Here is a 17,300-nt window from a genome sequence, read left to right as displayed (position 1 = left end):
GGGGGGGGTCCGTCCCCCCTGGGGGATAAATAGTGGGAGAAAGCAGCGCTTTCGTGTTTCCTTTTTTCAGTTCCGAGGGGTGTGTTATTTTGAAAGTCTGAAGAGCGTTGCGACCTGCAGCGCAGGCAGTGAGAATGCTGTCTCTCAATGAAAGTTAGTTTCCGCCCGAGACAAAAAAAGTTGTTGTTCTTTTTTTTTGGAGGGGATGGGGGATGGACAAAACCTCAAGCTGATTCCAAATTCTTGGTTTGACCAGCAGGCTCAAAAATTAACTGTTCACGTAACTCTTCCTTGCATCGCTGTGAGGCTGTACTTGTATCTCTTCTCAAATAAGCTGAATAAATTTTAAAAATAGTTTAACTTTGGGATAGAAACCAAGGGGTAGAAATGCTGATGCTTTACAGTGGCAATCTTCCTCCTGTCCTCTCCTTCCTTCTCCTCCCTTGAATGTGTGTGGTTTTGAAGATCTCCTGTGCCATTTACTTTGACAAAGGTCACTGATTTCTCCTCCTCTCTACTGGCTCTGTGGCATCCGTGTCGAGAACTAGAAACATGAGAACTGTGTAAAGCTTGGTCCTGGTTAAAACGCTTTGTGGCAAATGAGTTGTTTTCATGAAAGTAGTGTCCAACTGGAAAATCTGTGAAAACTTTAGCTGTGCATAGCATAGCTCCCCTTCTCCCCCCTCTCCTACCGATGGAGTTACGCTTGTGCTACGGCCAGGACTCTTGCTGTTTCTTACCTCTGGTTGCTAATCTATGCCAGGAGCACGCTGACCTGCTCCGAGGGGATTATTCCTCTGCTGAGGAGCTGCCTCAGTCCCTTTTAGCCCTCTGCCTGATACCATTCAGTGGGCTACAACCTAACCATAAGGGTCACTTAATGCTATGTGTGCTTGTTGGCACGATGGAGTGAACTGTTCTCTTGTCGGTGTGGTCCCAGGCTGCACCTAGTTCAGCCTGTGCTCAGTTATGGCTTTTAACTTTTTCAGGCAGGTTAAAAGTATATTGCTTCAATGAAAATTCAGATTCTGTATTTCTGAGCAAGCAGTGAAATTCACAGTAACTTGCACAGCTGCCAAGTCATGAAATACAGAGCTCTGGCAAACAAGATTTTGAAGAGTTAGTTTATTTTTGGATACGAATACATAATTTACGATGAGATTATGCTGTCAGGTATACTCTTTTGGTTTCCACTAACTTAAGAAGGAGTCATGTGATAGAGTTGAACAGAGTTAGGTCTGTGGCAGTCTCATCTCATGTCCTAAAATGCAACCTCTCTGGCATCTGGAAGTGTGACCCTGATTCTGTATCTGTTAGCTACAAAGCAGGCTCTCTGGAAGATGACAATATATGGCTTTTTGGCAGAGCAGAGTATAGATGACTAAATGCAATTAGGTATATTGAAGTACGGCCAATGAAAGGTGGTGTGGAGTATCCAGGGTTGGTTTTCAAAAGATGATTTCCATGGTCATATTTCCAAGCCTGGAGGCTTGGAAAAGGTCAATGCACATCCATAGGGAAGCTGGAAAAACAGGTTTAGGAGGAAGACGAAGGCATATATATGTGTTCATGTAGTATAGGTGTTCTGGCAAACATTCTTTGGATTTGCAACTTTCCTATTTACATTTCATGTTTTCTCCACTCAGTCCCAATAAAATGTGCTGAGATTTTGACTTTTCTGATGCATCAGTTGATGGAGAGCTCTGATGGGTAGCTGAGGCTCTCCTCGTCTTGTTTATTCTGTCTAAACAGCAGTGCAACAGTGACATTTTCAAACCAATAACCTGCATCTTACTTGCTTCAGGTGCCACATGAGGTGGTGCAGAAAGCTGTGCTATGAGGAAGACCACAGAATGCCTTGGAATGGAGAACAACAAAAAGGACCGTCCATTTGGGGAGGTGTCTCAAAGACTGCTCTAGCACACAGTAGCTTTCATAGAAGAGGTATTTATAGCCAAATACTTGTAATAAAGCAGCAAAATCAAGGGCGAGATTTTAGCTGGCACCAGAGATAACTGATGCAAAATAAATCCTATGAAAGGAAAAAAGTGCCTCTAAAAAAAGTAGCTACTCTACCCTCTATATTATCGTCAGAGATGGCTTGTTGCTTGAGGCTTAGGTCTGTGTAGCATGTCGCTCTTGCTTTCTTTTTGTTGCTTTTTGTATAATGGATGTGACTGCTGTCATGCGAATTGTTTACAGCCTGAAATATATATTCTTTCCTGTGCTCAGGTCTCTAGAGTCATCCTCGATGCAGTGATAGGTGGTGTACTTCTTGTCCAGTGTATGTCATTGTGAAAGATGAGGGATGAGTCACTTCCCTTGTGGGCAGGGATGACTAACCGCCTCTCCTTTGGGAGCAATGACGTGGTCAAGCTACCACACCAGAGGTTAGGCACGCAGGGAATCATCACCTCAAATCAGCTCTCTGCTGACTATATGATGTAATAACAGCTTATTAAGTCACATGATTAAAGGCTTTTACAGCTCATAAAGGAGGAAGGCTCATAAGAAGGTAATAAGAAACAGAAGAAGTATTTAGTGTTGCAGCAGCTTTTTCCAAAATTGTGCTGCTTCTGAAATGTAAATCATAAGAGATGCGTATACAAGGTTTCAAAATTTGTCTTATAAGAGTCATTAGGATTAAGCTATAAAAACAAGTACTTACATGAGATTTTCTTAAAGAACGAGGCATAAGTATTTAAATTTCTTTTAGTGTACATGTCTTACAGTTGTGTAGAAACCTCTTGCTTTATTAATAACACTGTGTAGAAGACACTCAGAATTAGGGCTGGATACAAAATGTTTGGGTTTGGTTTTTTTTCTGCCTTGTAAAAGTTCTGGGAATAACATGAAATATTTCATTTTGAAGTGTAGCTGAGTCTATGTGAATATCTTACAGAGAAAGTACAGAGAGACATTACAGTCCTATCTGCATTACAGATAGGACTCCTACCTTTGCAATAAAAATTCCCTTAAAATTGCATCTGAAGCTCTGCTTTAAACCCATGGTGGACCTACGCTTTGTACAAAAAGGCAACGTCATGGATTTAAAGGTGTTGCACTGTTCTTTCCAGGTCCTGAGTCATGCCTGTGGTCCTGACCCTGACTACCTGGGACTCTTTCCCAAAATTTTTAAGAGCATTGGCTCATCACAATAACATGTTTTTAAATGGAAATACTCTAGTTCTGAGTAAATTTTTGTAATTACAGATCCAGGATCAAATTTTGGATTGAGGAAGGGACAATATAGAGGTTCATGGCTGTAGCTGGGATTCAGGAAAGCCACATTTAAGGACCAGGACAGCCAAACAGGTTTGACAGAACAGTTTTAGTTGTTACTCCTGCATATCTATGAAAAATTGGTGTTTCAAGAAGGGAATAAATGTGTGCCATTTACACCACAGTATTACAGATACTGTGTATAAATACCGATGGCAATGACAAAAAGAATAGTTTTCATCTTCCTGTCTTTTAGTACTTTGTTAGCAGCATTCAGATTTCAGGCTGGTCATTATCTCGGCAGTTTGATCTTGAGAGACAGCAGTTATGAATAGGAGCAGGGATAGAACTGCAACTCTCCTGCCGAGAAGCAAATCTCTTCCTGATTGAAGCCCATGACAAAACTCCCGTCAACTTCAAAGGAGAAGGATTTCAAGCACAGCAACCTGAATGCATCTGAAATCCACTGTTGGGCACCCTGGAAAGGTCAACTTTTTTTTTTAAAGATTAGTAAGGAAGAGAAGAAAAATGAGAGCAAATCGTGACTAGCATAAAGAAAAGAGAAGAGGAAGTTGACAACTAAGTTCACAGTTTGTTGCTAAATCTGTCTTTATTAAGGAAGCTGATTTTTGTGCAAGCTAATGTAGGCAATCAGCTGGCTTAGGTATTTCTGCTTAAAATGAGAATGGGATTATTTCTCCTGTGGTTTGATGGTATGGAAACAAATATCTAAGATGCGGTTGTCACAAACAGTATCTGTAGCCCTATTGTGGCTGTTAACTTAACTAGCATATTCTGTAGAGAGAAGCCAAAATTTATCAGCAGTAGCACATGCTAAACTTTTAACTTAAATGCCAAACTTTTAACGTAACTACCAGTCTCCATGTGTTGCTCATCTGTGTTACTAAAACAACAAGAAAAAGTAAAGGCTTCAGAAAAAAGTGCTTAAAAGTATTTTAAAACCTTTTGAAAAGGGAGAGATGAGATAGGAAATGAAAGTTTAGAGATATTGATGTGAATTTAGTGCTTGCTCAGTACATACACAAGAAGTTTCATTTATAGCCTCGATACTTAAGTCTAGTCTCTAAACTCCAGTACCATCTCATACCCTGACTTCAGTGTTCAACAACAGAAAAATACCCCCCCCAAATGTCAGTTTTGCTTCTCTTTTCCATGCTGAAGCAAACCCAAACCCTATCAGATTCATGAAGTTTGGGAAGTTTAAGGGGTTTATTATGTTAAGGGAGCATGATTTCCTTCACAGAGCCACAAATGAACTCGTTCAATTAATGTCTGCCTTAGGAGTCTCTAGGGAGCATACGAGCAGTGTAAGGCATGCCCTCTTCATGGACGAGATGGGAACTGGCCCGAGCGACAGATCTCGGGAAGGCTTTTGGGAGGGGAGGACGGGCTGCCGTGGGAGCAGGGCTCCGCTGCTCTGAAGCAGCTGGCGGCACTCAGGTGCAGGCTTGGAAGGTGTGTGAGCTTCAAAGTGCTGGAGAAACCGCCTGTTACTCTGTCGGGGCCTAATAAATAAGGTGTTGGGAGAGGAATGGTAGTTAAAACAGATAAACAGAAGCATTGTGCTGCTCATCCTAGCTTCTCCAGCTCGTATTGTGGCCCACTTGCTTACATATTGCAGTTGAGTAATAACTGCAAATGGGTATGCTGAGGCTGCTCCTGTGCTATTCATGTGTCCTCACTGTCAAAACAAGCAAAACTGAACCCTAAAAGTGAACCTCAAGTTTGTAACTACTTGTGCAAGAGCAGACTTGCATCGCTATTTTCCTTATTGCTTCCCTTTCTGTTATTTTTCAGTTTCTTGTTTGTAAATCACTCTGGCACAGAGAGGAGTAAATGGGACACAGTATGGATGTAGCAGCACGTCTTTGGCTGCAATAGGCCTAAAACTGAGTTCATAGCAAGAGTCAATCTCCCTGAAATCTGTAACTCAAAGGTTACTCGTCAATTTTGATGTATGGCAACAAAATATTTTGAGCCTTATGAGGGCCTGAAGTGAATGAAGTCCGTACACGGATGAAGACATTCCTCCAAGAAGCTCACTTGAGATGCTGGTGTGGAGTTTTAATTAATCTATCTACGGCTTGCACCTGATTCAGCAAAGTACTTTGTTTTGAGCATGTGCTTAATTCTAAGTGTCATGACAAATAGTAACATACTTCAAGTTCTTACATGCTTTCCTGAGCAGAACTCTGTACTGACTGACACAGTTTAAGAAACAATGTGGAGAAAAGTTAGGAAATGTTTATGTAGTGAAAGAAGATGAAAGATTTAAAATAAATGTGTGAACTGGAGCAAAATTCATAATCAGCGTTATGCATTTGCACCACAGAAAAAATATCTTTCCGAAGGATATCACAGGTGCCTATTTCTAGGAAATCATTTAAGTATGATTTTATTATAGCCTGCAAGTAAACTGTCTTTAAATGGTATATATTAGTAGCTATTAAACCACAGAAAGGAGGGTTTGTGCTACTAATAGGATTTGTTTCTCCTGTTAGGAAAATACTGGATATAGGGGATATATAACTATGCCTGCTCGGCTCTCCCCCTACTCCCCATCTGTTTCTATTTTCTGAGGGAAGGAGGAGAGAGATAATAAAAGTGGTTTAAATTTCTTCTGCGTTTCTGAAGCTGCTCAGAATTCATTTTCAGCTGACTTAGAACTAATACTGTCCCAAAACATAATTTCCATCTACAGTACAATTTGACTGAGATTCAAGTACGTATTTATGTTGTTAGAAAAAGAAAATATAAAGCTGATTTTGATTCAAATAGTCATGAGTTTGAGAAGTGTGGCTTGGGTTAGCTTGTTCTTCTCAGATTTAAAGAAGCAGTTTGCAGTATGTCACCAATAGCCAAGTTTATGGTTATTACTGATTTGTAATGTTACTTCTCCTGCCTCGACTCCAGGTGTTAGTGCCTATTCTAAGCAATAAGGAAAACCATACGTCCTGGCCAGGTTGCATGTCCCAAGATATGGAGCATCCATCCTGTGGAAATCATGAAAAATAAAACACAAATTATGAAAGGACTGATGTCAGGAACAACTCATCTTCCCCCTCCTACAGTTGCAGCAAAGATTGACTTGCATCAAATATATGCTGAAAATAAGTAAGGAAAGAGTATTGTGTGAGCTATGCAACACAGGAGGAAAAAAAAAAAAAAGAAAAGGCAAAAAAAGTGCACTGCTTTTGGTGATTTTTAGTCTCAGATGCAAACTGGTAGTAAATTGCATTAAAGAGAAAGTAACTAAATGCTTAGTGTTCAAAATATAGTATTTTTATTACTTCATTTTTTTTCTAAGCCTTAAAAGGTGTTTTAAAATATTTTCTGTGCAATTAATATATTTTAAACACTGTAATTGCTCTGTCATATGAAAACATGAATTTCTAGGAATTTATATTTTTGGGTTTGTTAATTTCAAAGGCAAGACTTGAGCTGTCTGTAGAGTCACCAGAATTTGGAATCACATGAAGTATGCTTCCAGAGTACAAAATAAGGTTATTCTGTTGAATTACCTTTTAAATGTGTTTGCAATAGATTGCACTTCTCTGTTGCTTTGAGTGTTTAATGTGAACTGAACTCTGATCATAAAAGGCATTTTACTGTTTTTGATGAGATTAGTAGCAGTCTCAAAGGACGGCATCAAAAAGGAGCATGGCACTGATCACTGGGATGTGTGTCTATTACCTGTAGGAACAGCAATAATATCAGCTATGTCGCAGAGAACTCACAGGTTGAGTAAACCAAAGGCTTGATTTTGGTTTAGGTCTGACTGTGTACAGAGATGATTGATAATCCATTGTTGGGTAAGTGAAGATTTACAATCCTGTCAATAATAAATGATTTTGAAGGCCCTGGTCAGGGGTCAGCTCCTTGCTGTATGTATGTCATAGCAGTGAAGCAGGTGTGCCAGGCAGAATAGTGTAAGTAAGTATGGAGCTAAAACCAAGGCAGAACAAATGAATTAGCTTAAATGAAAGGACTAAAGGGAAAAAAACAGAGTGTGAAAGGGAGAATGTAAACTTTAATGTCCCATTAATATTTTATTAAAAAGCTTTGCTGTGTATTATTAGCTCCTCTTTCTGTAAACACTGGCAAAGTGGAATAAAAATATATTAAATAAAATCTATTTAATATTTATGTTAATTATCAGCATTCATTCAAGCACCAAATTACCATGTAACTTACTTATTGGAAAACAAAACAGTAAAATGCAGATTTTTTACTTCTGAAATAATTGCAAGGAACCGTTCAAAGGATCTGCTGCCAATAATTTCTGAGAGGGTGTTTGGCCATGGCTTTGATGAGTAAATACATCTGGAAGTGTGATCTGTGTCTTCACAAACAGCCTTTTTAGCTCTGTCTTCAGGGTTTTTTCTTATGATTTTCCTCTTATCAGAACTGAATTCCAAATTTCAGTGTTGTTCATTCTTAAATGTAAAGGGGAGTGGGGGGAGAAGAGCTCTGTACTATCACAGTAGAGTGCTTGCTTTGAAATTCAGTGGCTTTTTTCATATTTTACAGACAAGATCCCAATTCCGGGGTAGTACTACATGCCATTGAATCAAAGGTTATTAGGTGGTCACATCAGCTGCATGACATTCTGAATAGGGATTCTGCTGAACCTCTTCTGCATGGCTTTCATTCAGACCCCCAAACTGAGCTGAACTTCTGGAAAGCAAGAAAAGACAATCTTTTATATATAAATAAGCAAGTAAGTGATTTCAGGTATTATTGTAAACATCAAGGAGAACTTTCTCTTGGTTTGCGTTTCCCCATGCACTCTGAAAAATGACACACCACAATGATTTTTTGTTGTTTTATTTTTGCAAATAGCTTATAGCTTTTTCTCAAAGTAATCAGACTTAGCATAAGTTACCAAAGGAAAACAGAGTTAAACATTAGAGGACAGTGAAAATTGCTGATGAAGGGCTATGTAGCTGCAAGGAATTCTGTTATTCTTGTCTGTTTTTTCTAGATTTCTTCCCATGACATTTCTCAAACTCTGGAGAAGATTAGGTTAAGAACAAAGTTTGTATTTGGGAAATTATTGCCAAATTTGGCTATGAAATGGATACTATTGTTTAATGATAATAATCATAGCTTGTTACGAAGTGAAACAGCTCTTTTTAATTGAAAAAGATATGCAAGGTTATTTACTTTCCAAATATTAAATGTTGTTGGGAGCTGTGTTTAATCCTCTGCTTCCTCCGTGCTTGTTGTTAGCGATGCTGCGATGTCAGGCAAGTGAACATTATGAAGAGCCCAGTTCATTCCCCACTGAAAGCTTTTGGGGCCTTTCCCTGCATTTCAGCTGGCATGGATCAGCCTTTATCTGCTAGTAGACTTGAGACATATTTATTCATTAATTCTCTTTCTTTTGACAGGCAACCATGATCTTTAATTGTTTTCTTTCTCCGTTGTTAAATTATAGCTTCAGAGTCCTGTCCAAAAAATTATTAAGATCTTAAAAGCCAAAGAAAGCAGCTATTACCCTGCTTCTCAGGACATTTTCAAGGAAGTAGAAGATGGTAGGGGTAGAGAGAATGAGATGTATATTTTGTCTGCGTTTATATGTGTGTGTCACAGAATAATCTCTAATTTGTCTTGACATAACTGTAAGTCATGATGGTGAGATATATCAGGGCTGCAGGGGCACACACATATTAAATCACGCTCCTTTGTGTGCTGAGCTGGCTCTTTTTTTTTTTTTTTTTTTTTTTTTTTTTTAACTTTATGTGAATACTTTTCCTGTCATAAAAATAGGTGAGAGAGATAATGGTAGCAAAATCAATTAGAATGCATTTTTTCAGCATTGTTTTTGATCTTTAGCTGCAGTAAATCTGTAGATAGATAAATTCTACTGCTAAAAGAAATTAAATAAGGCAGTTAGAAATAAAGAAATATTTAGCTAATATACTACTTTGTATATAAAAGAATTATACTTTAATGGAATATACTAAAGTGCCAGCTTCTATGATGTTATTCAGTTTTGGAGATACTAGCTCTGCAAACAGCTTACACTCACAAGTATTGTCTTGCCTATTTTACTCATGGTTAACGATCACTGTTAAAGTTTTGAAATAAAACCTTAAAGTACTCACACGTTTACATATTTTTTTCTTTTTTTTCTTTTTTTTTTTTTCTTTTTTTTTAACCCCAGCATTAAAACTTAGTTTCTTCATGGAGGCAATAATTTTGTATCAGTGAACTGAAATATATTTAAACAGTTTTTCTATTGATGTATGACTAGAAGAAAGGATTGAAACTTCTATAGTTCATCAGGTGCTTTTAGTTAGCAAATAGTCCACAGTGACAGAGTGCAAAAATTTTCAGGTCTCTTCTGAACTTTTGAGGCCAGAGATGTGTGGAGTACCTACCAGGCAATGGAAAGACATTATTCACCAGAACCTTGCCACCTGTAGAGGCTGGCGTTGCTCTACAACTTTCATTTTAATAAAAGTTCTGAGTGGTAAAAGAACAGACGTCATCTGTTTTGAACAGAGACCAAACCAAACTGCTTGTATGAGTCTGAATCCTTCCCATGTGATCCCATGCCAGCAGCAGCTCAGCGCACACCTGCTGTGCCTTCTGAAGGGCAAAACAGCACAAACTTCTACAGTCTATGGAAAGAAATGGAATTCCCAAAAATCTGTAATTTAATCCCACCTTTATTTCACACCATCTACCTGATACGGAGCCACTCCAAGTCCTACAGCATGCCTGTGCGAATAGTAGTTCTGCTGGAGGAGTTTTGCAATCTGCTTACTGACCAGGTAGCTTCAAGTAAGGGTAGTAAACCACGTAAGTACCTAATAAATAAATGTTAGTTCATATACAGTACATCAGTAACAAAGACGTGGATTTAATCTGTCTGTTAGTTGTCTAATAAACACCATAATTACATTATAGATACTTTCAACCAGTATTAGATTATTAAATTTGAAGCTGAGCTGAATAATTAGTCATCAGCTGTACCATTCACATACTGTGTATTTAAGAATGAAATATGTTTCTTGTCTCGTGAAAGGAAAACTGTTCTTCGGAAGCCCTATAACCTTTTCAGGTTGGGTTGTTTCTCCCTAGCCCCCTCCTGTTGGTATATGTTTTCTGCCTCTTTTCTTACCACATTTCTTGGTAGGTATTTCCTTTTGTGAATTACAAAATGCTGGTAAGAGCTATGCAAATCAAGAAAATAGGGGGTTTGCAAACAAGCTGTGAATGAGCCGCCTTGATGCATTTTCTGTTCTCCTGTCATCAGTAAGATTTCCCCATGCTTCCACTGAAGCCCACTGTTTTGGTGGGAGTGTGAGAACTTTTAAACGTTGGCAAGCAAAGCTGTTCTATAGGATTCACTGTTCTGGAGGCACTTCTGTTGGTCAAGAAACAGGAGAATCCCCTTCAAAGCCAGCCTGTTGTACTTTCTAAATGGTCACCACAATCCTTCCTTAGGAACAGTAGGCAGCCAGCCTCCCTGACCCCCCCCTGCCTGAGGGGACAAGTGTGCAGCTTCCAGGGTGACCTGCGACCAGGGAGTGAGAGAAGAGACCTGATCCTCTTCTCCTGCAAGAAACAGCTCATGGGTCATGCTTATAGAAGTAGGAGGAGGCTTGGCAGGGCTGTCGCTGTATGAGAGCCCCCTGAGAGCACCTGGAGGAGTAAATCCGCTTTTTCTGTTACAGGCTTACAGTGGTATTGATGTGGTGAGTGGGTACAGGGTACTTCACTTTTTTTCCAGGGGAAAAAGCTGTGGCGTGAACACCTGTGCACCGGAGGAATCCTCTCTGTGGCAGGATGGGAACTGGATGCTTAGATTTGTGCTTGGAAGTGTGCTTAGCTTTGCTTGGGAAGGAAACTTGATCTGAAGAAATCATTGTGTTTCCTATGTCACACAGCACTGCGCTATCAGATCTCCCCTTTATTTTTACTTTGGCAAACATCAGTTATATATGGCAAGGCCCCATTTGCCACATCTTTGACTTTGCACCACCTCCTTCCTTGTGTTTTTAAGCTGGACATTAACAGGCTAACATAAAATTTTCATTGAAATTAACCTGAAAGCCTGGCAAATTATTGCTGTACGTTAGAAGGCAAGTACTGATGAATGACAGAGCCTGTGCGTTCTGATCTCAGCCCCAAATAGCAGGTTTTGAAGTGGTGCCAAAAGGTTTGGATGGAGCCATATATAATTCTTTGTAAGGTTTGGAGAAAGAGAGGGGAAGAAGTACCTAGGAGGGGTGGCAATGTGAAGTGGAAGAATATGGGGAGTGGGCGGGGAGGGGAGGAATAGAATGAAAAATATGACCAGGAAAAGGTTTTTGTTTCCACCCACCCACCCCTCCCTTTCCAACCCTACTTGTGTTACATTGATCAAAGAAATTAACATCGTGTATTTGATGTGAATCTGCAATTGTCGTGGTTTAACCCCAGCCAGCAACTAAGCAGCATGCAGCCGCTCACTCACTTCCCCTCCACCCAGTGGGATGGGGGAGAAAATCGGGAAAAGAAGTAAAACTCATGGGTTGAGATAAGAAAGGTTTAATAGAACAGAAAAGAAGAAACTCATAATGATAACGCTAATAAAATGACAACAGTAATAATAAAAGGATTGGAATGTACAAATGATGCACAGTGCAATTGCTCACCACCTGCCAATCAACACCCAGTTAGTCCCTAAGCGTCGATCCCCCCGCCCCCACTCCCCCCAGTTTCTATACTGGACGTGACGTCACATGGTATGGAATACCCCGTTGGCCACTTTGGGTCAGCTGCCCTGGCTGTGTCCTGTGCCAACTTCTTGTGCCCCTCCAGCTTTCTCGCTGGCTGGGCATGAGAAGCTGAAAAATCCTTGACTTGAGACTAAACACTACTGGCAACAACTGAAAACATCAGTGTGTTATCAACATTCTTCTCATACTGAACTCAGAACATAGCACTGTACCAGCTACTAGGAAGACAGTTAACTCTATCCCAGCTGAAACCAGGACAGCACTAAATGTAAGTTATACCAGTTTTGGATAAACTGATGAAACAAGAACAGCAAAAAACAACCTATAGTCCTTTCCTTGTCACTGCTCCCCCCACCCCACCTTACTACATGCAGACAGTGTTATCCATGGATCCTGCTTCTCTCTTTCAGGTTATTCATGTTACTGTGCAGAATTATACATTAGGTACGCATGTGTTCTAGGTTTGATTCTGGGCTTGGGGGAAGCCCTCTTCCGCTAATTTACTAAATGAAAAAAAACTAGGAGGACTTGTGTTGGCACTTCTGTATGTGCTGGCACAACATATGCTACATGAGAGTTAGTACCCAAAGGCTATGGAGGTGTTACGGCAAACAGGTGAATAAATTTCCAGTATCAGTTTTATTGGGGGAAAAAAAGTCCCTTTATTCTGTTATTTCGTGAATGTTCACTGTACAAAAGGTGATACATAAGGGTCAGTCTAGCTGGAGGGATTTGTGACAGGCTGAACATGCTTTGGGAGCATCTCAAAAGTGAGAGTTGTATTATGAGATAATTGACAAAGGAGAATAGTTGGAGATAACAATTTTGAAAGATGATACTATTATTTTTTGTGTTCTTATATAAAGTGGAAATTAACTTTATGACTGATGTCATGACTGCATTTTAAAAAGTTTTTTTTTTAATTTTTTTTTCTTCTGCCGTTCATTTATTTACATTCTAGTCTAGGTTGTATCTTTCACCAGAAAATCTTTTCAAAGGAGAAACTGAAGAAGCTTTGGAGGATGTGAAAATAGTTAAAACTACCTTAAAAAGCTTTAAGGATTCATTCTTTAGTCACAGAAACAGATTGGAGAGCTCCTTCATTTGTGGCAAGGAATTTAAACCATGGGATTTCAGATCTGAGGTGGTGTTTTCCGGATTTGATATGTTCCCCAACAGCTTACTGTAGATGAGGTATTACTCATCATCTATGTTGCTGGATAAATATAATATCTGAGAAATATGGGCTATTCTCAGTTATACAGACAGCAAGACTCATCTTTCTAATATCCAGAGTGCAAAATTACACTGCATAGGAAGAGTTAGGAGTGTTGAATAGGATGCAAATATTGTGTGCTGTGCAAGGAGCAGACTGGTATTAGCAGTAAGAAAAATTACAAATGTGTTTCTTAAATCCAGCCCTTCCCAGGGTTTTGAAAGTTGCTTGAGTAAAGTGCTACTCTTCATATGCAGCCTGTGGCTGGGGCTTTCTCCTGAGCATGGCACCTGCCTCTGCTTTTTGAGAAGGAGTCATCTGTTTGTAGCTAGAAAAAATGTGGTGGTTTAGGCTAGTCCTTGGATGAGACAGAATACTCTTCACCTTCCCTTTTAAATCTGTGCCAACAAGCAACGGAAGATGAAAAATCTGAGGTCAGGAAAGGAGTGTAAAATATTTTTCTGATACTGTGGTTAGGGTAGTTGTGTAGAATGGGAGTAGTCATAGCTTCTGGTTCCTGCTCCATGGGGCTTTTATTTATGCTTTCCTGAGCCTGGAAGCAGTTGCAGTAGTAGTCTAGACTGGCTGCTGATTAGGATGCCCTTCTGGGAAGCGGGAGATTGACTTTTGGGATCTGAGCTGGAAAATGATGTACTTTAGCTCTGCCATTATTTAGCTGGTATGCCTCTCCATCTCACCCCTCTAAAATACTATCAGAGAGTAAGAAATCCAGCCTTACAGCGTCTGACAGTGCCTGCCAGAGCGATCTCTGAAAGGGATTTGGGGTGAAGGCAGTTGCTCTTGGCTGTCCGTCGGCAGACAGACAAGTCGAGGTGCTCTGGCTGGGGGGTAGCGGTCGATGCTTAGGGCCAGCGTCCTGTGCCAGCAGTTCTGCAAGCGTGGCTGCTTGTGCCCATCGGAGCCATCGCGTCCAGCCATGTCGCATGAACTAACTCCTGCTGACAGTCTTGGGTCTTGACAATCGGATGGGCCCACGGAGAGCCCTGCCCTGGGCAAGCAGGTCCCCTCGGGGCGGGGGGGGGGGCAGCTGAGCGAAGTCTTTGTAGATCCTAACACTGAGCCTCGGGGTCTGCAGTCCACCAGGAGCCTGCTTGCGGGACCCGTGGCTGGTTTGCTCCTACAGAGAATAGGTGTTGCACGTTTCTAAACACACAAGGAACCGGTTATTTTCATCCCTTTGGGGCATAAAACAATTACTTCATTCAAGTCAAGTCAGAGACCATAGAAATTAATTTTGCACATGTTACGAGGGAGGTTGAAGTGGGTTCAATTTTACTCCTCTGAGAAAGATTTATGTTTAATTTTCATAGCAACATTTTGTGTTATGATAATAGATCATGTGTTTATACATGAAAGTATGTGTTTAGTAGTGCTTGCTCTTTTTTATCTAGGAATCTGATAAAATTAAAATGGAGTTAAATTTGTATGTTCTATGGGACAATTCATTTCCACTTGTGTTTTAATCCTATAAGTGACTCAACCAGGATAAAGCCTTGCTGAAATTACCTGTTGCTCCTCCACTTTCTTTCATATTAATTATTTAAGATGGCACAGATTTTAACTTCTCATTCTGCCAAACCAGAAGAGAGAAGGTCAAATGAGGCAAAAACCATCTCAAACATCGGGTTCGTTACTGTTTTTGGTAGAGGCATACCATTAATTAATTTTTATTCATTTGATCTAGGAAATTTTCATTAACATGTTGGAATTTCAAAAGCTGGAAAAGCTGGAGTTTAGTGGAATCAAGGGGAAAATTTTAAGCGAGTAGGTCTGCAGAATAGATGAAGAGTTTCTGGAAAGCTGTGAAGTTTTCAGAAAGAGAACATGCGATCCTTCAGATTACAGTACTGTGGTAATATTGCATCCTGCACATAGGCATTTGTGCTATTATTTCCTTGTTTATTTAAAAGTATCTGTGAACTTGGAGGCTGTGAAACTGAGAGTTTCATAGTGCTGAATGGAACAAGGCATGAGGTAGATAGGCTTTCAACACAGCTGGGTTCAGTGTCTACCACTTCTTCTTCAAACCAGAAATTAATTTTCTTAAGAAAAGATTTCTGGATGCTTTCTCCTGATCAGATGGCTGAATTATGTAGAAGTGCCACATGTGGAGAAGCATTCAGATGGCTCTCACCAAAGAATTTGAGTGAATAAAATAAATTTAAGTGAATAAAATAAATTTGGATAAAGTGAAACAAAATCCCCCACCAACATTGCCCAAAATTAAAAAAAGAAAAAAGTTAATTATTGACAAACAGCATACAGAACTGACAGTCAGTTCTGTGAGCTTTTTTCCCTGAGCGTTAGGATGTAATTTATTTACACCAGCACTGTATATAATAAATCAGTTGATTCTACTTGAAAGATAGAGAAGAACATTTTAAAATGTTGCTATATAGCAATGTCTTGCAGTAATAGCTAAAATAATTCCTAACAGCGTGCTCGCTAATCGCCATGGTACGTATATCTGATAAATCAGAAAGAATGTTTATTACTGTTCTTTTCATAGATGTTGGTTGTGGGGGTTTTTTGGTCATTTTCCAGACTTTGGTGTTAATTAACAGCAATGAGCATCTGGAAATTTGGAAAATGGTGTTTTCTGAAGGATTTAATCCACTTTTAACACAAATTCAGGTACAGAAATACCCTGTCGTGTTACGTAGCTGGCTTTGCTGCCTGCTGGCTAGAGCTCTCGGCTGCCTTCAGAGCGGGCTCTGGTCCCAGGGCACAGGATGCTTTCAGCGTTTAGGCTGGGCAGCCCCACGCAGCGGGGAGAGGAGAGCAGAGCTGCCCAGTGAGTGCCCCAAGCACCTGGGCTGCTCTGGCTGCTTGCTGCTCCGCCTGGCACGGCTGGCAGAACGGCAGCCAAATTTGCTCTCTTCTTCCTTTTTGCCCTACAGCTTTGTGGAGCAGGGCACTGCCTTTGAGAGCGGGGAGGTATTGATTAAATCCCTCTTGAAGCGAGGAGGCTGGTGAACCCAGGTGTGCGCCCTCGCAGGTGTGTGCCCCAGCCAGGGGAGGCAAGGCAGCAGCTGGGGTGGGGGGGAGATGAGGCAGCCCCAGCACCAGCTGCAGATTTAATGGGTCCCCTGCGATGACTCCGTTCTGTGCCATCCTGATCCGAAAGATCACCATCGCAAGCGGGATTCAATCACTCCAAATAAGCTACAGTAAAAACATACCTTTTCTAATCTGTTTCCTGACTGAACTTCAGTTAAATGAAATTATTCTTCTCTATTGGATGACTGATTTTTAATTTTTTTTTTTTTTTTTATGCTTACACCCACCCATTCCTCCCCCAAAATCTTCAGGCCAGCTGATTCTCCTAGCGATGTCCCTGCCATTTCCCCATGCTCCTGACACCTGTGTACCCACAAGCTGTACTAGGTTTGCACAGGTGCAGACAATGAGGAGGTGTGTGGGTATAAGCTTTGCTGGCGTTTAGGAGCTTGGACTTGCTACGTGGTATTTTTGGCAGTGCAATAGGAGAGAGAGTCCTGTGTGTGAAAGGAATACATATTTTGGGTAAGGTGTTATTTTAACAGGCAAATTTTCTGAAAGAGACCTAACAGAAATCTTAAAGTTATTATTGTTAAAATAATACATATTTTTAATAATAATATAATCATTAATGAAATATAGAAATTTACTGTTCTGTTACATGTGGTAGGAAATGTATTCTGTGTGTCTGCGCACTGATTTTTCTTGCAAATACGTGGCTTAATCTAGGTAATTAAAAACACAGAGAAATGGTCGTAAACCAGATTTGAACTCAGTGAATGGCACAGGTTTAATTCATGCAGAAGACTTGCAAAGTTGTTAATGTCTTTGGGGTAGAATCCTGGAACTGCTTTAAAATCCCTAGCAAAGCTTCCCGTGTCTTAAGGTCAGGACTTGCTATACTGTACTACTAAATTTCATCACTCCTGATAAAATCCCTTACAATTCACACTAAATTCCTGCTAATCCCTGCACAAAGCTACAAAGCTGCCTCGGAAAGGAGAATTGAGTGGCAGCAGAGACCTGCTGCTGGTTTTGCTTTTTTTGCCTTCTGAGGCAGCAGGATGCTCAGAAGCATCTGCGGG

The 17,300-nt window shown here is 40.3% G+C and overlaps 1 protein-coding gene across 1 annotated transcript in view; it reads left to right on the top strand.

The window, feature by feature from the left end:
• The first annotated feature begins 205 nt into the window (after positions 1-205).
• Positions 206-17,300, top strand: part of DNAH11 (dynein axonemal heavy chain 11) — a 166,536-nt gene continuing 149,441 nt past the window's right edge. The window contains 10 exon segments of the mRNA XM_041122452.1: positions 206-280; positions 1,921-1,944; positions 6,157-6,231; positions 6,233-6,357; positions 6,866-6,987; positions 7,752-7,963; positions 8,684-8,853; positions 9,749-10,025; positions 12,940-13,122; positions 14,900-15,067. Coding sequence (XP_040978386.1) covers positions 206-280; positions 1,921-1,944; positions 6,157-6,231; positions 6,233-6,357; positions 6,866-6,987; positions 7,752-7,963; positions 8,684-8,853; positions 9,749-10,025; positions 12,940-13,122; positions 14,900-15,067 — 1,431 coding nt within the window.

The sequence above is a fragment of the Aquila chrysaetos genome, chromosome 3 (genome assembly GCF_900496995.4).
Source record: "Aquila chrysaetos chrysaetos chromosome 3, bAquChr1.4, whole genome shotgun sequence".
Lineage (NCBI taxonomy): Eukaryota > Metazoa > Chordata > Aves > Accipitriformes > Accipitridae > Aquila > Aquila chrysaetos.
Note: the sequence above shows the minus strand (reverse complement) of the source record. Positions and strands in the feature narration are given on the sequence as shown.